The sequence below is a fragment of the Sus scrofa genome, chromosome 12 (assembly GCF_054392235.1).
Source record: "Sus scrofa isolate SSC_HxYL_T2T_F1_AM1 chromosome 12, Sscrofa_HxYL_maternal_Yorkshire_Landrace_v2.0, whole genome shotgun sequence".
NCBI classification, from domain to species: domain Eukaryota; kingdom Metazoa; phylum Chordata; class Mammalia; order Artiodactyla; family Suidae; genus Sus; species Sus scrofa.
In genome coordinates, this window is record NC_139394.1 from 5,188,088 (window position 1) to 5,213,528 (window position 25,441).

General features: G+C 51.8%; 1 protein-coding gene across 2 annotated transcripts in view; it reads left to right on the forward strand.

Moving 5' to 3' along the window:
* The first annotated feature begins 2,094 nt into the window (after positions 1-2,094).
* PRPSAP1 (phosphoribosyl pyrophosphate synthetase associated protein 1) overlaps positions 2,095-25,441 on the forward strand; it is a 30,353-nt gene continuing 7,006 nt past the window's right edge. Inside the window, exons 1-7 of one of the 2 annotated variants that reach the window (XM_003131174.4) lie at positions 2,095-2,487; positions 5,960-6,012; positions 10,155-10,221; positions 17,758-17,930; positions 20,116-20,231; positions 20,695-20,750; positions 21,617-21,762. In XM_003131174.4, coding sequence (XP_003131222.1) covers positions 2,318-2,487; positions 5,960-6,012; positions 10,155-10,221; positions 17,758-17,930; positions 20,116-20,231; positions 20,695-20,750; positions 21,617-21,762 — 781 coding nt within the window. In that variant the 5' untranslated portion in view covers positions 2,095-2,317. The remainder of the gene's footprint in view (positions 2,488-5,959; positions 6,013-10,154; positions 10,222-17,757; positions 17,931-20,115; positions 20,232-20,694; positions 20,751-21,616; positions 21,763-25,441) is intronic. The other variant, XM_005656921.4, reaches the window with a different exon arrangement.

The window sequence follows — 25,441 nt, forward strand, 5'->3', positions numbered from 1 at the left end:
GATCTGAGCTGCATCTGCGACCTACACCACAGCTCACGGCAATGCCAGATCCTTGGCCCGCTGAGTGAGACCAGGGATCAAACCCACAACCCTCGTGGTTCCCAGTCAGATTCGTTTCTGCTGCACCACAACGGGAACTCCACTACTCCATTAAGTGTATTTTTAAAACCCCTCTCTATGGTAGGAATTTTTTTTTTGGCCACAGCCACGGCATGCCAAAGTGAAGTGAAGTTCCAGGGCCAGGGTTTGAGCCTGCACCACAGCAGGGACAACGCCAGACCCTTAACCTGAGGAGCCACCAAGGCCTTCCTTGTTGTTGTTGTTGTTTTCTCTAAAGTATTCCAAACACTTCACATGGGGCTGGCCAACAGTGGGTGCTCAGTCAGCGTTAGCGTGTGATGGAGAAAGTGAGGGAAAGAGGAAGGGATTCTCCAGGGCTTTACAGATTGGGAACCCCAAGGTTATGTTCAGCCATAGAGGGAAGAGACGGGGAGGGCAGCTGGGGAGAATTGACGAAATGCAGATGGGTTTGGTTTGGGCTGTATTAAGGTTGGAGGGGTTCTGTGGGATACACATAGGACGAATGTGAAGGGAAGAGGTTTCCCTACATTTTATACTATTTTATTTTAGGCTGCACCCACCCACGGCATATGGAGGGTCCCAGGACAGGGGTCAAATTGGACATGTAGCTGCTGGCCTACACCACAGCCCCAGCAACGCAGGATCCAAGCCTCGTCTACAGCCGACACCATGGCTCATGGCAACGCTGAATCTTTAAGCCACTGAGCAAGGCCAGAGATGGAACCTGCGTCCTCATGGATGCTGGTCAGATTCTTTTCTGCTGAGCCACGACGGGAACTCCTCCTTACATTTTAGAAGGTAACACAGCCTATGGCTGGGCCCATAGGCTGAACCTGTGTACAGTTAAATAATTTGGCCTAGGCTATTTACCCTATAATCCATGGGTACGTCCCTTCCTATCCTAGGAGAGAGGATTTGGGAGGGTCAGTCATTCTAGAGAGCCAGCTGGAATGTGCGTCAAGCTGCTACAGGCTAGGGCAGTTCAATTTCCAAATCCTAAAGCTTCAGGCTTGTGAAGCTTCAGGACACAGGAATCACAGACAATTGCTCCCTCAGGCCCAATGTCGCAACAGGCAGAGTCCTCAGAAGATGATACTGTCAGTGTGAGAAGCTAGAGAGCAGCCCCCTCGCCCTAATCCTGCAACAGCAGATGGCAGCTGACCCAGACGCTTCCTGCCCTTCACTTGCATCTTGGATCTTAATAAGTATTGATTGCATACCTCTGGAACCCCTAACACCGATCTGGGCACTGGGAAATACGAAGTACCACGTGATATTGTGTGATCTTGCCCTAGAGGACTTATATTCTAGTTGGGAAGACAGACGTTCACAAAGCTAAATAAAAATAGAAGCAACGATCCACGGTACCCTGCATGGTACCGTTCGGCAGGTGAAAGCGGCTTACTGTGGCTGCGGTATCTAAAAAGATTTAATGAACAGATGTTACACGAGTGGGTCTTCGAGGGACGCAAGCACGTGGAAGCGGAGGAAGCAAGGCTCTCCTGATGGAGAGCTAAGCAAAGACTGGCAGAAGTGCCTTGAGTCATTCAGGGAGCCTTGCCTTATCTGCAGATGCAAGGCTGGGGTCTGTTCGGGCAATAAAGATCACGTCCAGGAGTAGAACACCTTTTGGGCATTTTAGTATCGCAGGTAACCGGCGTGAATCACCCCGCCCTCCAATTTTCAAATCAATTCCAGCCGAGCGCATGCGCCTCGCAGGGCCCTAGCGCTGAATTACCATAGAGGCGTAGGGCTAGATCGTCTGCGACGGCGAAGGCCGACATTTTGGGTCCTGGCAGAAAAGTTGAAAAGGCTGGCACCGCCACCAAGTCAGGCTGCACTGCCCAAGAACGTGAGAGAAGAAGAGCTCTTATGGAGCGACAAAATCTAGCGGCGGGAAGCTCTGCGATGCTTCTCTCGGAAAAACAAGCTTTTAGAAAGTTGCCCACCGCCCTGCCCTCATCTAAGATGGCGACTGTGCGGCGCTCTAGCCGCGCCTTTCAGATGCCCGGAGGGGGCGGTGCCCGGGCCACAGGTTTGGAGGTGGTTGCGGCGCAGGTCTCAACAAGCTCCGGGGGAGCCAGAACCCCGGTGGCCTTTGGGACGAGGCGGGTAGGGGTCTCGGGCCTCTCCGCTCCTGTGCCGGTGCCCAGCCGGGCCTCGCGGCCGCCTCCTCGCAACCGCTCCCCCGTGCAGTCCCGCGCGGGCCCGCTGTAACTGCGCGCCGGGCCGGACGATGCCCAAGAAGCTGCTGCTGCTGCCCCCGCTCTCCGTGTCCTCCGCTTTCCGCGCCCCGCGAGCCTGCCCTGCCTCCCGCCCGGCCATGAACGCTGCCCGCACCGGCTACCGAGTCTTCTCGGCCAACTCCACGGCCGCCTGCACCGAGCTGGCCAAGCGCATCACCGAGTAAGAGGCCCGGACCGCGGGTGTCCCGAGGGGCCCCTCCCTCTTGCTCCTCTTCGCCCTTATGTACCCCTGACCCGAGCGAGGGCTAATTTGGCCCCGTCACCCTGTCCCTGGGGGAGGGAGTCGCAGAATCCTGCCGTTGCAGGGCTGGACAAACCCTCGGAGGTGACAGAAAGTACCCCCACCCTCCAATTCTGTAGCTGAAAAGCGTTCGGAAGACTCTTACTGGTTTCTCCCCACCCCCGGGTCCTTGGACCGCTCGCTTTCCTTCCCCCCGACCCCCGCCACCTCCCCTTCCCGGGCGGTGGTCAGGATCCTGTAGCCCCCTGAGTGAGCGCCTGCCAAAGAGGGGCTCTGGGTTTGGCTCCCTTTCCCGCGGTTGGAATTGACCTCTGAATCCGGCCATCGCCCCTCCCAAGTCTCCCCCAGGAGACGGAGGCCGGCTTGCAGTTAGTTGCAACACCGGGGACAGGACGGTTGCAGTTGGTGGCGGCAGGAGGGCCTTGCAGGTTGAAGGCCCTGGAGGGGCAGAGTGGGCGGCAGAAGCAGAGTCGCAGGGGAGGGCAGAACTGGCAACCCTAGGGAAGCACACTTGTCTGAGATGGTGATGCAGGTGACAGGTCTAGGCGTCTTTTGTAAGTCAGCTTCAGATGCCCTCAGTCTAAAGTCTTTGCCTCTCCCTGTCTTTTTAACCTGAGGAAGCCTACAGCCTTCAGTGGCCTTTGGCATCTGTCCGCCCTCCCCGTCTTGCCTTGGGCAAGAGATTTGGTTTTCCTGAAATTCTTTGGTAAAATAAGGATGATTTCATCTGCGGAGCCTAGAACATTGTGAGCAGGAGCAAAATCATGTAGATCTGGCCTCCAGCAGAGCCAAGGCTCCTAGTGGACCTCTGAGCGAAACATGTGTACTAAATGGCCTCTTTTCCACTTGGCTCCTGAGAAGAATTCCAGAGCACTAATGTCCAGGAAGGGTCGTAGGCATCCTCTGCAAATAAACTAGTTAAAAATAAGCTTGTCTTTTAACTTTTAAAGTCATTTTCACATTTTAAACAACTTACATTAGCGTTCTGTGCATTTTGCAGAGTTGATGAATAATTGCGTGGATGTATTTAAAAATTCTAGATGGCAGTGGAGAAGAAAGGTGAAACTTGAGTCATGTTTTCTCTGTAAGGCCTCTGTTCTTTTCCGAGTTTTAAGTGAGATTAGAAGGGGGTAAAACAAACAAACAATCCTTTTTGCAATCTACTACCTCGTTTCTATTTCTAACCCCTGATTATTTGTCTTTCTTTGTGAGGCCAACTGAAAATATTAATTTTAAATATAAAGCTTGTGTTTGTTTTGGGTCAGATTTATCACAGTGACCTTGCTGGGAGGGAGCAGAGGGAGGAGGGCACATTTGAAAAGCCTGGTTTTTCAGAGTTCCTGTTGTGGCTCAGAGGAAACAAATCCAATTAAGAACCATGAGGTTGCAGGTTCGATCCCTGGACTCTCTCAGTGGGTTAAGGATCCCGTGTTGCCGTGAGCTGTGGTGTAGGTGGAAGACGTGGCTCGGATCCCACGATGCTGTGGCTGTGGCGGTGGCGTAGGCCAGCAGCTGCAGCTCCCACTCGACCCCTAGCCTGGGAACCTTCATATGTCGTGGGTGCGGCCCTAAAAAGACAAAAAAAAAAAAAAAAAAAAAAAAAAGTCTGGTTTTTCTATTTTGTCTTTTCTTTCTCTCTTTTTAAGGGCCACACCCACAGCATACGGCGGTTCCCAGGCTACGGGTTGAATCCGAGCTGTGTCATTGCTACACCACAGCTCAGCAACACCAGGTCTGAGCCATGTCTGCGACCTACACCACAGCTCACGGCAACGCCGGGTCCTTAACCCACGGAGTGAGGCCAGGGATTGAACCTGAGACCTCGTGGTTCCTAGTTGGATTCATTTCCGATGCGCCACGACGGGAACTCTAGTTTTAACCACTTTTAAGTGTGCGATTCACTGGCATTAAGGACATTCGCAACGTTGTGCAATCATCACTGCTGTTCATTTCCAGAATTTTTTCATCATTTCAAGGAGGCGCCATACCCATTAAGCACTACCCCCCCCCCCAGTCCCTGGGAACCTCGGTTCGACTTTCTGTGAGTGTGGATTGACCTGTTCTAGGTACCTTGTATAAATGGAATCTTGCAACATGTGTATGTTTGTGTCTGACTTGTTTTACTTAGAATCTATCAAGGTTCGCCTGTGTCGTAGCATGTACCAGAATTCCATTCCTTTTCCAGGCCGACTAATATTCCATCGTGTGCCCTGGCTGGAGTATTTTTAAACAGATTCCATCCATATCATATCGGTCCTAAAAATGGTGATGTTGTGAGTTCTCGTTGTGGCCAAGCAGGTTAGGAACCCGATAGTATCCATGAGGACACAGGTTTGATCCCTGGCCCTGCTCCGTGGGTTAAGGATCTGGTGTTGCGGTGAGCTGTGGTATAAGTCGCAGACATGGCTCGGATTCTGGAAGCTGTGGCTGTGGGGTAGGCCGGTCGCTGCAGCTCTGCTTTGACCCCCTAGCCCGGGAACCTCCAGCCTCCAGCCGCTGGTTCGGCCCTAAAAAGAAAAAAAGTAATGCTGGCATTCCTAGTGGTTCCGGACTCTGCTGTGTCACGTCTGTGACTCCAGTTGGATCCCTGGCCTCTGGGCAGAGAAACAGATGATGTTGCCAACTGATTAGACCTAAAAACAAACACACCTACCACACCAGTAATTCCTCACTATCCAGTGTCTGGTCCTTGTCCACATTTCCCAGATCGTCTCAGAGACGGGTTTTTACACTTGGTCTGTTCTCATCTGCATCCAGATAAGATTCACACTGCACTTGGTTACTGGCTCTGAAGTCTGCAGTGCTTGTGACACTCGGGGCCTTTACCTTGGGCTTGTGTGTTGGGAGTTGGGCTAATAACCAAATATTTGGCCTTGATTTTCTAAGAGAATTATTCAAAAAACAAAAGGACTAGACATTGCTCTTTGGTTGTTGGCTCTTTCCAGTGCGGCAGCGTGTTACCGGAGGGTGAGCCCTGGAGATGCCTGTGGAGTGACAGCGTATTTTCAGTCTTAGGGCCACAGGCCATACGGAGGTTCCCAGGCTAGGGGTCAAATCGGAGCTATAGCTGCTGGCCTGCACCACAGCCACAGCAATGCCAGATCCAAGCCACATCGGCACCCTACACCACAGCTCATGGCAATGCTGGATCCTTCACCCACTGAGCAAGGCCAGGGATCGAACCTGTAACCTCATGGATACTAGTCAAATTCGTTTCCACCGAGCCACAAGGGGAACTCTGACTTTTAGTTCTTAATACATTAAATTTTCTAAATTGTTGATTTTTGTAAAAGAATGCTGGTATATATTTTCATCTTTTTGTTAAACACATTCTTGGGAATTGGAGTTTTTCTAAGAAGAGCGTTCTTAATTGCCCTTTTTTTCCCCCCAGGCGTCTTGGTGCTGAACTGGGAAAGTCTGTGGTTTATCAAGAGACCAATGGAGGTAGGTTAAACATATTTCTTAGTTGCCCTTTGTTCTTTAGATTGTTTGATCAGCCAGCATGTTTTTAAAAGGCAGATGTTACTCATGTTTAATACAGAAATGGTTTTCTGATTTCCCGTCGTGCCACAGCGGAAATGAATCCACTAGGAACCATGAGATTGTGGGTTCGACCCCTGACCTCTCTCAGTGGGTTAAGGATCTGGCGTTGCTGTGAGCCATGGTGTAGGTTGCAGACTCGGATCCTGCGTTGCTGTGGCTGTGGCTCTGGCTGTGGTGTAGGCCAGCAGGAGCAGCTCCGATTCTCCCCCTAGCCTGGGAACCTCTATATGCTGCAGATGCCGCCCTAAAAAGCCAAAAAAAAGAGACACATTTTTCTTTTTCACAGTAGAGGTAGAAGTCATTCTCTCTGTCCCTCTAAATCTTGACCTCTTGTCTCCTTCTTCAAGTCTCCTTTCCTCTTTTCCAAGATAATGCAAATATCCTGTCATTTTACAATAAAAAAAAGAGAGAGGTAGACAGTGAGTTTTTTCGTCTATATTTTGCTACATTTAAGAAATTCTTTTTACGCTTTTGTCTCACTAGGTCATCAACTGGCATTTAGAGCAATCCAGCTCTAGATAGTAATGACATTTTATTTCTTAATTTTTTTTTTGGCTGTGCCCAGAGCATACGGAAATTCCCCAGCAAGCCCACACCACAGCACTGACCCAAGCCACGGCAGTGGCAATGCTAGATCTTTAACCTGCTGAGCCACCAGGGAACTCCCATGTTCTTTTTTTTTTTTTTTTTTAAGAGCTGAACCTGTAGCATATGGAAGTTCCCAGGCTAGGAGTCAAATCAGAGCTGCACCTGCCTCCCTACGCCACAGCCACAGCAACACGGGATCCTTTAACCTACTGGCGAGGCCAGGGATCGAACACGCCTTCTCATGGGTCCTCGTCAGGTTCCTTACTGCTGCGCCACCTCGGGAACCAGTCAGATTCGTTTCCTCCGAGCCGTGACAGGAACTCCTCCCCATGCTCATAATTTTTTTTTTTAAGTCTTTCTTTTTTTTTTTTTTTTTTTGCTTTTTAGGGCTGCACCCGAGGCATGTGGAGGTTCCCAGGCTAGGGGTCAAATGGGAGCTACAGCTGCTGGCCTACACCACAGCCCACGACAACGCTGGATCCTTAACCCACGGAGCGAGGCCAGGGGTCGAACCCGCAACCTCATGGTTCCTGGTTGGATTCGTTTCTGCTGCGCCACGATGGGAACTCCTGTTTTAGATTCCTCACGTTTCATATCGTATGTGGTGTTCGTCTTTCTCTCTCTGGCTTTTACCTCGCCTGGCATGAAAATCTCTAGGTCTGTCCATGTTGCTGCCAATGGCAGTGTAATGACTAAGGTTAAAACCCTCTTTGAGTTCCTTTTCTCTCTCCTTTTTCCCCCTCCAGTCTCTTGTGGACTCTCACCCCGGGTTGGTCACCACTTTTCGCTGCTGTCTGGGTCTCCGTGGAAAAACTGTAACATTAAGGATAATGCTTGAGGGCACATCGTTGCTGGCCCGCGCCCTGGGCATGCTGCCTCGGCAGCCCCCTAGCAGGGCGGTGGGCTTCCGATGATCACGCCCTCACTTCTTGTGAAGACAAGTGTGTGTGTAAAACAATTTGGACTTATTTCTTTTTGCAGCGTTGAAAGCCTTGGATCCATGAGTCATGCTTGCTTTCCCCTTTCTAAGGCCTAACTGTGGTATAACGAGCTTGAGATAAATCTTTTTTTTTTTTTTTTTTTTTTTGGTCTTTTTGCCATTTCTTGGGCCACTGCCTCGGCATATGGAGGTTCCCAGGCTAGGGGTCGAATCGGAGCTGTAGCCACCACCCTACACCAGAGCCACAGCAACGCGGGATCAGAGCCACGTCTGCGACCTACACCACAGCTCACGGCAACGCCGGATCCTTAACCCACTGAGCAATGCCAGGGACCGAACCCGCAACCTCATGGTTCCTAGTTGGATTCGTTAACCACTGCGCCATGACGGGAACTCCTTGAGGAGATAAATTATTAAGACAGAATAGATGTTTGGGGAGCTCAAAATGTGAAGAATTCGGAGGGAAAGACAGTTTGATGGGTGATAACGGAAAGCACTCCTGGGTGGGTACAAGAGGCGTGTGTGTCGTAACCAATCCTCAGACCCCCTTCACCAGCCTCCACACTCACCGCTCTTCTCTTGGTGACTTGAGAAATTTTACCTACTGCCAGGGCAAGTCAGGAGATGTGCTTCCGATTTACAAACTGGAAGATGTGCGAGACAGTCCCTTGAGCAATAGCCGTAACAGTGGTGACAGCCGTAGCACTAGGCGTGAACTGACTTAACTCAGTGCTGGCGTTCGGGGCTCATGAAAGACAAGGGGAGGGTGGTTGATGAAGATTGCGGCCCCGGGCTTCCGCGGCTCCCTCTCCTGCTGTTCACCTGGCTTCTTGACAGGTCTGCCTACCTTCACTGCCTGCCTCTTCTAGTCTCTCCTTTTCTCCTCCATCCCGATGCTTGCAAAACGCAAATATGTTTCTTGCTACTGCTTCACTTTTTGTAGGCTGGCGTCCCAGCTCTGTAACCATCACCCAGGGCCCTTTGGGGTCTGAGGGCTGCCCGTCTCGCTTGCTCCATCTTTGATCACATCCACCAGCACGTCTCATGCACTCTGATTCAATAATCCATCTCAAATCCGACCGCTTCTCACGGCCGCCTCTGCCCTCGTGCTGTCCACGGTCTGTCGCTTGCCCCGACTCTTTCAAAAACACCTAGAGTGGCTCCCGCCAAGCAGCCACTCTTGCTTTGCTACTGTTTTCGTCACACGATAGCCAGGGCCCCGCCGAGTCCTCCGGTGGCTTTCCCTCACCCTTGGAGCAAAATCCAGATCGGCATGGGCCAGCCCCTGACGGCTCTCGACCCCGTCTCTGTCTCCTGCTCATTCACTGTTTCCAAGTGGACGGCGACGGCCCCTCTGCTGGGCGCGCTGTGCCCACATCTTGGCCTGTTGCCGCCCCTGTTCCTCGCTGCACGGTCCCACTCGCAAGGAGCCTGGTGTCCCCAGGCCTCTTTCTCTTTTTTCACAGCTGCTCTTTCTCCAGCACAGTGGCCTGGAGGGCGGGCCAGCATCGCATCTTCTCTCCTGGATCTGTCTTTGTCCCCTTGGTCCAGGTCCTCCACCTTGGGACCCCAGCACAGGGTCGGGGACAGAGGACGCCTCCGCCTTCGTTGAAAGACTAGTGGGATATGAACCTTGTGCCTCTTTATTTGGGGTGCTTTTCTCGAAACGTCTTGTCTTTATTTTGGTGATGAATTTTCTTTTCTGGACCCTGAGGTTTTAGGCAGACCCGTTTGTTGCTTTTGCCTTTTTTTCCCCTTAGCTTGACTATTTTTTATATAAGTACATGTCATTCTGGGTTCTATTAAGAACTGGTTTGGGGAGTTCCCGTCATGGTACAGTGGAAACGAATCCGACTAGGAACCATGAGGTGGCAGGTTCAATCCCTGGCCTCACTCAGTGGGTTAAGGACCCGGCGTTGCCGTGAGCTGTGGTGTAGGTCGCAGACGAGGCTTGGACCTGGTGTTGCTGGGGCTGTGGTGTAGGCCGGCAGCTGTAGCACCGATCAGGCCCCTATCCTGGGAACCTCCATGTGCTGCAAGTGTGGCCCTAAAAAGACAAAAAAAAAAGCCGGTTTGGGTTCGTCTTCACTCCCTCCAATTGCTGCATTTATTATAAAATGCTGGTTTTGGTTTTGGTTTTTTTCAACTCTGTCTGCTCTGCAGCCTGTGGAGCCCCCGGGCCAGGGATCCTATCTGACCCATGGTCACAACCTAAGCTATAGCAGTGGCAGCACCGGATCCTTATCCCACTGTGCCAGGCTGGAGATTAAACCCACGTCCCAGTGCTCCAGAGATGCTGCCCATCCGTGGTGCCACGGAGGAAACGTCTGCTTTTGTGTTTTGCAGGTTTTTGGGGTTTTTTTTTTTTTGGCTGCTCTTGAGACATGTGAAAGTTCCCAGGCCAGGGATCGAACCCGAGCCACAGCAGTGACAACGCCGGGTCCTTAACCACTAGGCCACCAGGGAACTCCACAAAGTGCTTTTCTTGAAACTATAGAACATTGTTATTTTTCAGAAACAAGAGTTGAAATAAAAGAATCTGTTCGTGGCCAAGATATTTTCATTATACAGACGATCCCCAGGTAAGAGCCCAACTTTATTTATTAATCCCTTTTCCTCTAAGCCTCTTAGTGTCGGAACTGCCTCTCCGTCCATGTGAACATCTGTTCCATTTTCCTTCAACTGTAAACGTGTCTGCGTGTTGAAATGAATGCTTCCAAAAGACGCACATGGGCAGAGGTACAGTCTTTTGGAATTCCAGCCACGCTTGTCACGCTGTACTTAATTATCACCTGTTCTCTTGGATCCCTTCTTCAAGCTTTCAATGCCTCAAGGGCAGAATATCTTCCCTCCATCACGGGAACCGACGCCGGTGTCGGCTGCGTTCAGCGGAAAAGCCTTCGTCATTCAGGGCCCGGCGTAGCTGTTCCTGGTTCTGAGCTGTCCTGAGAGGCGCCTGCACTGCCTTTTGTTTTGCGCAGTGGCCCGGGGTCCTGGGGCCTTCTAGCGAGTCCCTGCTGCAGATAGCATCTGCTGCTCCCTGCCTGCGGCGGGAGGGCCGGCCCTGGAGAATCCTGGCGTACCTGAGAGTACGGGTCCTGCAGGGTTATCTGCTCTCAGCCCCTCACGGGATGTGGGCTGCTTAGGTTATGAGTGTCTTTGAAAAATCCAGCCCTTCATGTCTTGATCAGCTTACATTCCTGAGACTGTGTTAGTTAGCACAGTGGCATGGGGTGCCAGCAGCTTGGGGACACTTTTTGTGTATCTTTTTTTTTTTAAATGGCTGCGCCGGTGGCATATGGATGTTCCCAGGCCCAGGATTGATTCTGACCCAAAGTTGTGTCCTACACCACAGCTGTGGCAATGCCAGATCCTTGAATCCACTGTGCCAGACGAGGGATCAAACCCACACCTCGTCAGGCAACCTGAGCCACTGCAGTCAGGTTCTTAACCCACTGTGCCATGGTGGGAACTCCTGTATATATTTTAATCCTTATATGTCAGTCCCACATGGCAGCTATTGTTGGCCTCCACGATACTGTGATATGTGTGTGTGTGTCTTTTTAGGGCCGCACCCTCGGCATATGGAGGTTCCCAGGCTAGAGGTCTAATCAGAGCTGTAGCCACTGGCCTACACCAGAGCCACAGCAATGCCAAATCCGAGCCGCGTCTGCAACTCCACAGCAACTCAGTATCCTTAACCCACTGAGTGATCGAACCTGCGTCCTCCTGGTACTAGTTGGATTCCTTTCTGCTGAGCCACGACGGGAATTGTCTGTCTTTAAGCCATCTCAGCCTTAGCTTAACCTGCATCTTCACCTGGCATTTGAGCTGACTTTGAGCTTTTCCTCTGGGATGGGCGCAGACTTGCTCGTGGGCAGTCGTGGTGCCACAGCAGGCGAGCCTCTCTGGGAGGCTTTGTTCTGGTCCACGAAGTCAGGGGTCATCCCTGAGTTGGAGGAGGAGCTAGAGGTTGTGGCCTCTTCGTGTCGGAGTCGGCATCGTGTCAGGTGTCCCGGATGCTGCCAGTGACCGAGGCGTCGATGAGCCGCCTTCCTGCCGTGTCCAGCTGCTGCCCAGCGCGGTCAGCTGGCACGGTGGAGGCTTTGATGCCGGGGTGAAAGTGTAATCTTTTTTAATAAATGTCGTAATTGTAGGATTGGCTTTGATAGCACGTTTCTCCAAGGCTCTCAAGTATTCTCTTCCCTTGACTTTTTGCTTCTTTTTTTTTTTTTCCCCTCATTTTTCGCGGCCCGGGCCAGGGATCAGATCCGAGCCACAGCCACAATTAAGCCACCACTGTGGCAGTGCGGGACCCTTAGCCCACTGTGCCGGTCCGGGATTGCACCTGCGTCCCGGCGCTCCCGAGACGCCTCCCATCCCGTTGCGCTGCAGCAGGAGCTCCTCTGCCTTTGCCGTTTCCCTGAGTCTGGGGAGTAGGAAGAGGTGTAACGACAGCAGCAGCTGAGTCTGCAGGGGCCGGTGTGGGAAGTTGGTGCCGCGTGTGAGGCTTTAGGTGGCTCATCCCGTCCAGGTGGCACCCCCCCTCTGAGGCAGGTGTCACCATCACCCCGTTTTGTGTCCTCTAACCACAGATTGCCACGTTTGGGTATCACTGTATGCGTGTTCAGGCCTGTAGGGTCGAGGGACAGCTGTACCCACAGTTTCCCTTTTTGCTATAATCCCTCCCTCCCCGGCTTTAGCTCTGACTTCCTTGAACCTGTCGTAACAGTGGAAACTCACAGTCTGTTGGGGGGCAAAAGAGCGCTCACGGCCAACAGCCCCCCTGGGAGCTTGCCACAGCGTGTGGCGCGTCTCCTTGGCGGTGGAAGTGTGTGCTTCCTCTAGTTCTTGGGTTCCAGCCCTCGCGGTGACCAGGAAGGCCGTAGAAGTATTTAATAATGCGTCGGGAGTGACCCTGGGGCAGGGATACTGACCGACCTTTACAACCCGCCCGCGTTTTCCAGGGAAAGGTGAGCGGGTTAATGGCTAGTTAGGAGGCTTTTGTCGCTTGTCCCCGCCCCCGCCCCCCACCTGTGCTTGGGGTGATGGAAGATTTGACCAAAGGAAGAGGAAGGGGGTCGTCCGTGAAGTTGCAGCAGAGAGAGCGAACCTTGTGGAATAAGCGTGAGGGCAGTTGGACGTCCTTACTATGCGGACGGCTTTCTCTTTAAAGCAGCTGCACAGAGCCCTGTCCTGAAGAGGGGGCCGTCGCCTTGCAAGGACGTGCTTTGAGATGCCCTAGAAGCCACCCTTGTCCTCCTTGTGGCTCGGTGGGTGGGGTGGCATCAAAGCAAGCGCGGCCTCACCTGGCAGTTCCCGCATCTCTTACGGGACGGGGGAGGAAAGGCTTGGAGGAAAAGGACCGAGGGGATGCGCGTGTGTGTCCCACAAAGAGGGCGACGTGTTTGTGGTTGGGTTTGTATAAACTACTCCTTGGTCTGCTTGACTGCCGACTGTTCTAGTGACAGCTCAGTGCTGGCACGTTAGCAGGGAATTCCGCTTTCGAGTACTGTCTGCTACAACCCCTGCCGTAGATGGTCCACTCAAAACGCACAACCTGAAGTTCACGTCAGGTTTCACCGGGGGCTCTCCCTGGGGGCTGCAGCCCAGGAGGCAGCCTTCCAGAAGCCTCCGAGGAACCACTCCCTGGGGACGGCGGAGCCAGGATACATAGGAGTTCTTGGCTGGGGGGGAAAAGCCATTCAGTGGGTCGGCAAAGATTATTGCTAATCCCGAAGAACAGACGGCTCAGGTTAATGATTTCCTGTGTGTGAGAAGGGGCAGGGGTCGGGATCTTTGAACTTATCCCTTAGATAGGCATCGTCCAAGGGTGTGCTGTTTCAGGAGCCAAAGCCCGAATGCTCCCTCCTGGACCTGGGTGCCAGGCTGCGGCTCCTGGAGATGCACCAGCTGGAGGAATAGATGGGGGAGGTTTTCCTCTCGTGGAGGAGGAGAGGCTGTTACCCAAAGTAATAAGGCTGATCTCAGACCAGCAGAGCGAAGCTTGGACATTCCAGTACCTTCAGTCACCTTTCGAGGCCTTTCGTTGGTGCCCTGGTCGCTCAGCTTACTCACCTGGCGGGACCTCCCGCGGCCGCAGCCGGGGAGGGAGAGAGGTTTGGGGCAAGGCTTGGGGTCCCCACCGAGCTTTCACGCCCTCTGCAGGCTGCCTCTGGGTTCTTGTGGAGGCTTCTTTACATAGATTAGATAGGATTGATCACCTCCTCAGCCTTTGGCGACTGATTCACATTCCAGAGGTCACGAGGCTGGGGCTGAAAGTTCTGCCCCTCGAATCACCTGGTGTGTCTCCTGCCAACCAGTCCCCTCCCTTAGCAGCCCCAAGTCACCTGTTAACGTAACTCGGGACACCTTTATCCCTTTGAGGACATTCCAGGGGCTTTGGGAATGCCAGAAATGGGAAAGAAGTCCAAAGTCGTATTTCTCAGGCTCCCAGAGACGCCGTGCCGGGACCAGGCAAGACGGAGATGAGGCTTGCAAGGTGTTTGTGGAAGGACGGTTTTCATGTTTTACGTTCCAGACTCAAGCATGTTGGTGCAACAGAAAACTCATTAAACGAGCTTTACAGCTCACACGCTTCGGGCGATTGAAGTGTTGGCGTTGGGGGCACAGTAAGTCCGCCACTACTGCCGTGTTATCAGGACCCCCCTCTGTGGTGGTGGGCTGCTTTGCGGTCCCGGGCACTTTAATTGGTGAATATAGGCCTTAGCTGTTTCTTCTCCACTCTATATTTGTTTTTGCCTTTCAAAAATGAGAGCGCTGGGAGTTCCCGTTGTGACTCCGCGGGTTAAGAACCCAACTCGTATCCATAAGGATGTAGGTTTGAACCCTGACCTCGCCCAGTGGGTTAAGGATCCGGCATTGCCGTGAGCTGTGGTGTAGGTCGCAGATGTGGCTTAGATCCCGCGTGGCTGTGGCTGGGACGTAGGCCTGCAGCTGTAGCTCCGATTTGACCCCTCGCCTGGGAACCTCCATGTGCCTCCGGTGCGGCCCTTTGAAAAGAAGAGAAAACTAGTTGGGAAACAATTAAGAACGTTCTAGTTTGATACAAAGACACAGGCACCAGGCAGGATGTGCTGGGAACAGCCTGAGGGAACAGATAAACAAAGCCGAGGCTGCCAGCCAATTTCTCTTCACGCTGCTCTCCCACAAAGTAACGGCCTGGTGTCCAGTTCGTCCGGTGGCCCTCAGTGAATGGGGAAGGCCACTGTGACAAAAGCCTTTTGTCGCCTTCCTGACCAATGAGGGGTGGGGCGTGGGAGGTTGTCTTTAGTCCTGGGCTGAGCCTGTCGGATCCCTTGGCGTGGGTCACCAGGAAGGGGAAAAAGTGAACGATAAAAACCTCACGGGAGAAATTAGTAATTAACGAGGGGAAAGTTACTCTGAAATCCAGGCTCCCTGTAAAAGGTTCTTTGTTCCATTAATATCTTACCATCTGGGCCTCCCTTGTGGGCCGTCCAGACCTCACGGTCCGTGGTTGTGCCTTAGAGATGCTGTCACAAAGCCAGCCCCCAACCCACCACCCGGACAGAGACTCTCCCAGAGTCTCTTGTGTTCACTTCAGCTCTAAAAGTATGGTGGGCATGGCAGTTGCTATAAGAAACCAGGTCCCGTGGAGCTTGTATTTTATTTTTTCTTTGCCCGCCCTGTGGCCAGGGCCCAAATCCGAGCCGTTGCGACCTGAGCTGCAGTTGGGGCTGCAGCAACACCTGATCCTTTAACCCATCCTGTCAGGCCCGGGATCGAACCTGTGTCCTGGCCCCGTGGAGATGCTGCCGATCCCATGGGTTTAAGTCTCTACGCGGTCTCCAGAGGTTAACTTCAGAGCCACGGGCACCAACCCAGATGACCCGATGGGGAAGGGAAGCTCTCCCCTCGGGCATGGAGGATAAGCCTGGCTGGGAAGGGGGTTGGCCCCGCGCCCCTCCTTGGGACCGGGGATTACAGGGGTGATCCCGGCAGGTCTGACCCCCCCCCACGACCACGACGACAGCGAGGTCAGCCTTGCTCCCCGAACACAGTGCCTGAATCAAGTTGCTCAACCAGTATTTGCTGAGGCGCTGACCCAGGATGAGAACCCTTGAAAAGGGTTGGAAACTGACCAAGTGCTATGAATTCCTAAGCACCTGGAAAGGGTTCCATGAGTGGTTTGTCCTGATTATACCAGGAGGTCGTGCGTGCCCTAAAAAAAAAAAGGGAAAAGGGAAAAAGAGGTCGTGCGTGCTCGGACCTTTCGATGCCAGACCTGGGACATGATTGATTTGGGAGCCGGAGAGAGAAGGACGGTCCAGTTTATTTCAGACAAAGGAAGTGGTAACCGGGAAATGATGTCACCTGTCGGCAGCCTGGGAGGAAGGTCTAGTTGACTTGAATCTCCGAGCTGAGCCCAGAATCAGCTGCGCCTCCCCTCCCCTCCGGGAGCCACGTCCCCGGCAGAACGTTGCGACAGTGGTGACAAATGGCGACTACAAAGGGGGTCGGAAGTCGCATGCGGATGCGGAAAAGTCAAGAGTCAGAGTCAGAGTCAAGGGATGTCTTAGCGTCCCTGACTCTCGGGGGCACAGGTGCGAACACAGACTGTCTTTGCAGAGGCTGGGATGAAACGGCCTGACTGCCCTTCAAGCTAAAAAGCCTTTCGTGATGAAAGTTTCATCCTCGTGTTTACGCAACCACCACTTACTAAGTCTCTGCTGTGTGGGTGGTGGGCTTTCCATTGTGCCCTGGGTCAGATCATTCAAGAACTGAATTATCTGAGCGGAATTATCTCAAGAGCCTGCTCCTCGCTTGAGACTGAGACGTGGGGAATGGTCGTCTTTATCCGGGGAGGGAAGGGAGATATGCAAAAGAGAGTATCTTTTTTTTTTTTTTTCCGAACGCAAAAGAGAGGGTGTTTGCAGATGCTTGGATCATCTGAAGGGGAGCGAGGCAGGGGAGAGAGAGATCGTTGAACTTTTTGGAAGATTATCCTGAAGGATTTCAAGGCCCTTAACTTTCGTTTCCCTTTTTTTTTTTTTTTTTGTCTTTTCAGGGCCACACCCACGGCATATGGAGGTTCCCTAGGGGTCGAATTGGAGCTGCAGCCACCGGCCTGCACCAGAGCCACAGCAACACTGGATCCAGGCTGCACCTGTGACCTACACCACAGTTCACTAGATCCTTAACCCGCTGAGCGAGGCCAGGGATCGAACCTGCAACCTCATGTTTCCTAGTCAGATTCGTTTCTGCTGCGCCACGATGGGAACTCTGGCTCTTAACTTTCTTAACGGCAGAGCCCATCTGATGCTTGATCAGCCCTGGCAAAGGTTAGGAGTCAGCATTCATTAAAATGTATCTTTCAGATTCCTGTGTGCTTCTTTGTCTCTGTTCAGTTTCTTTTCTTTGCTTTTTTTTTCCATTTTGGCCACCCCTTGGCATATGGAATTCCCGGGCCAGGGATCATATCTGAGTTACAGTCATGCCCTAATCTGCAGTCACGGCAGCACCGGATCCCCAACTCACAGTGTTGGGCCGGGGATTGAACCTGCGCCCCAGCGCTCCCAGGACGCTGCCAATCCCATTGCACCACAGCAGGAAGTCCTGTTGGTTTTCTTCTTTGTTAGGAATCTGTGTATCTCAAGGAAAGAGGGAACGGGGGAGGTCTTTGGAAATTCAGTTTCAAGACCTCCCTGCCCCCACCCTTCTCTCCACCCCCAAAAGGAAAACCGGCAACTACTTAGAAGGGCAGGTGTGCTCCCAGGGGGGGCGAGGTGCACGCACCTCAGCCTTAGAAGACTCCCTCCCGGGGATGTGCCAGCCGGCGTGGGTTAACTCTGGTCATGAGCCAAGCACGTCTGCTTCACCTGCCACTCCCGTGACCACGTCAGGGACAGGAGAGCCGCAGTGGATAACTGAGCTGTGAATTTAAGCAACCCCGAGTGTCAACCGGAGCTGGTGCAGCCAAAACAAGAGTACCAGGCTCTGTCCCGCATCCCTGAGGGCCGCCCGAAGGCAGCGCAATGATCTGCGTGACCCACACCTTGGCAGCCCCGGTTGGCCCGGTCTCTTCCGGGGGTTCGTCCGCGAGACGAATCCCAGAGGGCCCCTCTCGTCTGTTTCAGAGACGTGAACACGGCCGTGATGGAGCTGCTGATCATGGCCTACGCGCTGAAGACGGCCTGTGCCAGGAACATCATCGGCGTCATCCCCTACTTCCCCTACAGCAAGCAGAGCAAGATGCGCAAGCGGGGCTCCATCGTGTGCAAGCTGCTGGCCTCCATGCTGGCGAAAGCCGGTGAGTGCGGCCGCCCCGTGCCGGCTCCGGCCAGACCGCGGCTGGCCGGCTTGGTCTGAGACCTGCTCCCTCTCAGTGTCGGCCTGGCTCCCTTCGCGTAGCTCTGCTTGGGGGCGTAGGTGTCCATTCTTTTCCTGTTCTCTCTGTCCTGCTTCAGAGCGATTTGCTTCAGTGTTTTCTCCTCTTCTCTAATCTTGTTGGTTTTTTTTTTTTTTTTTTTTTTTTTTTTTTTTTTTTTTGTCTTTTTGCCATTTCTTGGGCCGCTCCCGGGGCATATGGAGGTTCCCAGGCTAGGGCTCCAATCGGAGCTGTAGCCACCGGCCTACGCCAGAGCCACAGCAATGCGGGATCCGAGCCGCGTCTGCAACCTACACCACAGCTCACGGCAACGCCGGATCCTTAACCCACCGAGCAAGGGCAGGGATCGAACCCGCAACCTCATGGTTGCTAGTCGGATTCGTTAACCACTGCGCCACGACGGGAACTCCATCTCTTCTCTGATCTTGGACTTTTTCATCATTTTCTCTGCTTTTGCATTTCATCTTATCCTCGTTGAAATTTTAGCTGGCGATCTTGGCATTCAGAGGAAAGCTCTGGGTCTCGATTTATTTAAACCTTCACTAAATTCTGTTTACGTACATCCGAGGAACGCTGGACTTTTTTTTTCTTTTGTTTGCTTTTTTAGGGCCACACCACCGCATATGGAGGGTCCCAGGCTAGGGGTTGAATTGGAGCTACAGCTGTGCCGAGGGTGTGTCCCTAAAAAGACCCAAAAAACCCCAGTCTAATACGTATTTGAGTCCCCAGAAACATACTTGAATTCTGTTCTCTCTAAAAATACACAGTGGTTTTGTAAAGAATGGGTGATTCTGGTTCTTTGCTCTGGGAATTTTGCGATAACCTTTGGCCGCGTGCCGTGTATCTACATGGTGGACATGTGTTTCGTGTAGCGCTGTCGATTGTGAGAGCCTTCCTTGTTCTTCTGCCAGTGTACCCTTCTGGACCCCTTCCTGTAGGGTGTATAGAAATTGTTGCAAACTCTTCAATCTCTTCTCCTTGCGTTTTGTGGATTTCTTTCCTTCTAGTGTGTGTGTCATTTTGCTTTCTTATTCCTTATGCCTTGACCCACCATCCTCTACCATTTCTTCCTAGATTCTTTTTTTTTTCTTCTTCTCGTACTTCTGTTTTTATTTTATTTTACTGGTAAATATCACATTCTTTAAAACTGCAGTTTACAGAGCTTACATTTATAACATTGTATTGTATTATAGGACAGAAGGAACTCGAGAGCATAAACATTTCAAATTACTTGGAGATATTTGTACAGAAATAACACTCGTTGGGATCATTTATAGACACCTGGGAATCAGTTCTGTTATGCCTCGCATTTACATTAGACTAAACACAATTCCAAATTAAACCGTTTTGCAGAAGGTGAAGGAAATCATAGATCTAGTTATGCCCTCATATTTATTTATCCTTTAAGTTTTTCCAAGAAGGTAATCTTTTTTTTTTTTTTTTTTTTTTACTATTTCTTGGGCCACTCCCGAGGCATATGGAGGTTCCCAGGCTAGGGCTCCAATCGGAGCTGTAGCCACCGGCCTACACCAGAGCCACAGCCACGCGGGATCCGAGCCGCGTCAGCAACCTACACCGCAGCTCATGGCAACGCCGGATCCTTAACCCACCGAGCAAGGGCAGGGATCGAACCCGCAACCTCATGGTTCCCAGTCGGATTCGTTCACCACTGCGCCTCGACGGGAACTCCCCAAGAAGGTTTTCAAAATCTATCTTCCTAGATTCTTGAATGAAAGGCTTACTGGGGGTTTTTTTTTGTTTGTTTTTTCCAGTCTGTTTTTGCTTCAGTATTTAATTCCTTACTCATATTTTTGCTCCTGCCGGGTTTTCTCTTCATTTTCACCAAGCTAATAATTATCGCGGCAGAAAGCCCTGTTTTTCTAGTTTTAGTTTTTTAATCCGTGTGAAGGGTTGCAGGCATCACATTGTCTTCGGTGCACTAAGTGCTGCTAACGGTGCAGAGGAGCCCAAGAGCCAAGGTGCTTGTTTACGACCCCCCCGCCCTCAGGCTCCTGTCAGGAACCAGGTGTTGGGTGTCGAGTTTGTGTCCACTGTAGCCGCTGACTTGTGGGGGCGACCTTTGTAATTTTTGGTTTTGAAATTTCAGGTTTAACTCACATTATCACTATGGATCTTCACCAAAAGGAAATCCAAGGCTTTTTCAGCTTTCCCGTGGACAACCTTAGAGCCTCGCCTTTCCTGCTTCAGTACATCCAGGAAGAAGTGAGGAGCCACCAGCCCGTACCCCACTGTCCTCAAGAGACCCCGTGCGGTTTTTCTCTGCTTCCAGGTGTCCCTACTGAAAGGCACAGCACAGCCGCAGCGGTCCTTCCCTTAGGGCGTAGCTCCCGAGGCAGCCAGATAGGGTCAGCTTTTAAGCACAGAGCATCGGATTTTTTCAGAGACATTAAAAATGGATTTCCTTCTAAGTACCTTTAGCAATCTGCTTATGTTTTCTTTTCTAAAATAAGGCTTTCAAGAATTGATAATTTTCTATTTTCTTGATGTAGCCTACTGTTGCTGCGATGCTATTGACGAGGGTTACAAAGTTTTAAACGAGTGAGTGAGATTCTAGCATCTGTGTTTGCGTGTGTGAATCATAGAGGAAAAAGACATCCTGCCAGCCTCCAGCTGTTGGTTTTTTGAGACCTTTTCAGTATGTCCTCATTTTTTTCTCCAAATCTAGATTCCAAATTACAGAAATGCGGTGATTGTAGCTAAGTCTCCTGATGCTGCAAAAAGGTAACTAAGCCAGGCATGGATTCTCTTCCCTTTTGGGTGCTTCTGAAATCAAAATGAAGTGTTTTGGGATCAAGGGTGGGCCTTAGAACAGCCCCCGAAAGCGCATGGGCTCCCGTTTTCCCCCAAATCCTATCACGTCCTGAACCCCAGCTTTACCTCTCGTCTCCAAACACCACGGGCCGTTCTCTGAAGGACTCGGTTTTCTCCAAGAGGGAACAGTAAGCTCTTCCTTCAGGTTCTCCAGGGAAAGAGAACAGGAAGACCACGGTCACTTTTCACGCAGTGTTTTGTTTGGGGGGGGGGGTGTCTTTTTATTTATTTATGTATTTATTTTATTTATTTATTTTTTAGGGCCGTACCCACAGCATATGGAGGTTCCCAGGCTAGGGGTCAAATTGCAGCTACACCTGCCGGCCTACACCACAGCCGCAGCAACACAGGAACCGAGCCGCAGCTGTGACCTACACCACAGCTCACGGCAACACCAGATCCTTAACCCACTGAGCGAGGCTAGGGATCAAACCTGCGTCCTCATGGATACTAGTCAGATTTGTTCCTGCTGAGCCATGACAGGACGTCCCAGGCAATGGTGTTTGAGACCTTTTTGAACCGAGTTCTTGTGAAGATGAGTGTACGAATACTGGACAAAGGGTTCCAGGACCAGAATGACCTAGAATCAGATACTAGCCTGCCTCTCACCTCCCTTGCGTTTCCACCCAGCCTAGGCCTCGTGTCCTGATCTGTAGAAGTAATTGCTTCGCACGTCCCTAAATGGACGGTACTTTCATTCTGTGGTTAACAAAACGGTGAAAAAGTGACCCTTGGGTTTGCCTTCCCGTGAATCTCTGCCTTGGTCTTCCTCTCAGGGCCCAGTCGTACGCGGAGAGGCTGCGTCTGGGTTTGGCCGTGATCCACGGGGAAGCGCAGTGCGCGGAGCTGGACATGGACGACGGCCGCCACTCCCCGCCCATGGTCAAGAACGCCACCGTCCACCCCGGGCTGGAGTTGCCGTGTAAGATCAGCTCTGCGTTTTTATTCTGTTCGTCAGTTGAACGTTTCGAATAGTACGAATGGCTAGGAGTTCATACCTAGGTGGGTGTATGCTGTCTTACTGTTTGGGGTGGGTTTTTTTTGGTCTTTTTCTAGGGCCGCACCTGTGGCATATGGAGGTGCCCAGGCTAGGGGTCGAACAGGAGCTACAGCTGCCGGCCTGCACCGCGGCCATAGCAACGTGGGATCCAAGCTGCGTCTGTGACCTACCTCACAGCTCACAGCAGTGCTGGATCCTTAACCCACTGAGCGGGGCCAGGGATCAAACCCGCATTCTCATGGATGCTAGTCAGGTTCGTTAACCGCTGAGCCACAGCAGGAACTCCATGTCTTAGTATTTTTAAATAATCGAATGGTATCACATGGGTTTTATGTTTCGGTGACATGGTGATAGCAGCCATTGCTGAAATATGAGGCTTTGATGATCAGGCCACTTTAGCACTTACTTCAGTGATGTAGCCCTTTGGCCCGATAACTAACTTGTTATTACTCCAACAGAATGGAATCTGTTTATTTTAGAGTCTGTATCTGTTTGCAGTGCCTCAGAAACATACAGGTTAAAAGGGTGGAGAAATATTAGAATCTGAGGTTACACCTCAGGCAGGTTATTTCAGACAGGCTTCTGTCTAAGATGTAAACATTAAAATTTTTTCCTCCATCCTGTAAAATTTCCATTGCTTTGTTTTCAACTTTGAAGATATTTAAATAAGAGAAACAAGTCATATACTCTTAAATATTTGGTATTACAGCATTTTGGGGAGATTTTCATAATTCAAGTTCTTGAATAGGCAATATATTCACACATTTCAAAATTCCAAAAGTATAAAATCTTGGAATTGCTGTTGTGGCTCCGTGAGTTAAGAACCTGACTCATATCCATGAGGAGGTGGGTTCGATCCCTGGCCTCGCTCAGTGGGTTAAGGATCCCCCTGTTGCCAGTAGCTGTGGTTAAAGATGTGGCTCGGATCGGCATTGCTGTGGCTGTGGTGTAGGCTGGTAGCTGCAGAGCTGTGGCTTCAATTCACCCCTAGCCTGGGAACTTCATATGCCGTGGGTGGGGCCCTAAAAAGACTACATATACATATAGACATATGAATGAAATATACGTCCTTATATGTGTCAAATCCTCGATGGTGGTACCTCCCCACCACCCACATCCAGGCTCTCCACTCAGGTGGTTTCTCGCGTCTCCACTCAGAGGCTTCATGCAAACACAGGCAGATGTGTGTTTTTTTTGCCCTCGTTTTCACACAGATGGTTCTATTTCACACACATCGTTCTGCCCATTCCGTTTTTCATTCCATAGCTCGGTCCCTCTCGGTCCGTAGGCCTTTCTCGGTCTTTACAGGTTCCTGGTGCACTGGTTATGGGTATAACCCACCCCCGTTGACCTGCTTGTAGGTTTTTTCCAAGCTTGGGGTAAGAAAAACAAGGCTTGGTAGTAATAAGCACATGCTGAGTCCTTATGCTGTGCCAGGAGCCGTCCTGAGCCCTTGAGTAGGTTTTTGAGTTGGTCCTCGAACCAGAGCATGTGCAGCTGCTCTTGCCATGGTCATCGTGCCAGTGGGGGCGCCCCCGCGGCAGGGCTGGTTGGGGCCCAGGTTTGGAATGTGGCCCCTGATGCCAGAATCCACCTCTGCCTTGTTTTTTTCGCCTTTTATTTGGAACCAGCTGCAGACGTGGAGAAGAATTGAAGGAATGATACAACAGTCCTCTCCACTCTTTGCTTGCAGCCCCAAATCAGCCACATACCTATCTGGTTTTTCCTGAGGGAGGGTTGCAGGCGCCCTGTCCCTTTATTCGCAAACACCTCTGCGCGTGTTTTCTGACCAAAGAGCTCACAGAACTGACGCAGATACCAGGCTGCGGATCGGGGCGTTCGGGGCTCTTGTTTCTCTGTTGTTCACAGTGTCCTTCGGAGGAAGAGCAGCCTGTGGGGTCCCCGTCCCAGTGCGGCATGACCCCCGGGGCCACTTCCCTTCGGTCTCCCTTCATCCCCGGCGGCGCCTCTGTCCTCTGGCTCCTGTGACCTGGATGCTCGGGAAGAGTGGCGGCCGCGCTTCTGCTGAGGCTTGTTTCCCATGTTGGGCTGCATCAGGCGTTACCACGAGTTCTGTCAGCTGGTGGTTTCCAGCTGCCCCTCTTCCTGACCCGTCGCCTTTCTGTCTGCGTGTGTGCCGTGTGTCCCAGTCCATTGCTGCCGCTTACCTGGCTGCTCACACTGGCCCGGTGGCCTGGCGCGTTCTTGGGGCGCGTCCTTATCGTGCGGGGAGCCTGCCTTACTGCTTTTCTGTGCAGCGTGGTGTTCCGTGTTCATCTGGCACTTTCTTAGCCCTGGCATCAGCCGTTTCTCCACGGCGCCCCAGGTCCTCCAGTGGAAGGTGGTGCCTGGAAACCCAGACGGGACCTCAGCTGGACATCTGCGTTGCCTGCATCCCACCCGAGATGAACCTTGAATTATATTCTTTGATAGATGACTGAGGGTATTTACAGAATAAAGACCAAGACATCACATCACTGGGTCAGAAGTTATTTTGATAGATATTGCCAAATTATCGCAGTATTTTATGTGGTGAGACTCTTTTTTGTCTTTTTTCCATTTCTAGGGCTGCTTCCCGTGGCATATGGAGATTCCCAGGCTAGGGGTCGAATCAGAGCTGTAGACACCAGTCTACACCACGGCCACAGCAACGCGGGATCCGAGCCGCATCTTCGACCTACACCACAGCTCACGGCAACGCCGGATCCTTCACCCGCTGAGCGAGGCCGGGGGTGGAACCCACAGCCTCATGGTTCCTAGTCGGGTTCGTTAACCACTGCGCCACGACGGGACCTCCCGTGAGACTCTTGAGAACGCTGCCTTGTCCCTCGCGTAACTCTTCCCCTCGCAGTCATCATCCCTTCGTGGGTCTGTCGGTGTGCTTACGTTACAATTTGTGCAATTGCCATAGGATCATTTCCTATGACTTCTTTTTAGATTGAGCCAGGAGAATTCAAAAAAAAAAATGCTATTTCTTGTATGTACAATTATACTTTACAAATTAAATAATGCTTTAAAAAAATTTTGTCTTTTTAGGGCCACACCCACGGCATATGGAGGTTCCCAGGCTAGGGGTCGAATCAGAGCCTGTGCCATGGTCACAGCAGCACCAGATCTGAGCCACGTCTGTGACCTGCACCACAGCCATGGCAACGCCAGATGCTTAACTGACTGAGCAAGGCCAGGGATCACACCTGCACCCTCATGGATGCTAGTCGGGTTTGCTAACCGCGGAACCACAACGGGAACTCCCGAGTCCACTTATTTTTAAGAAAGATGAACTAGGAGTTCCCTGGTGGCCTAACCGGTACGGACCCAGCATTGTCACCGCCGTGATGTGGATCAGTGCCTGCCCCAGGAACCTCTGTATGCTGTGGGTGTAGCCATGAAAGAAAGAAAGATGAGCTGTGTTACCTTCCTGGAACCTCTTCTTCTAGAGTACTAGTTCTCAAACAAGGGAGCTTTTGCTCCCCAGAGGGTATTTGGCGGTGTCTGGAGACATTCTCGGCTCAGGGGTTGGGGCGAAGGTGGGGTGCTGTGAGCATCTACGGAGCAGAGGCCAGACATGCCACTGAATGACCTTCCAGTGTAGCAGTTACCC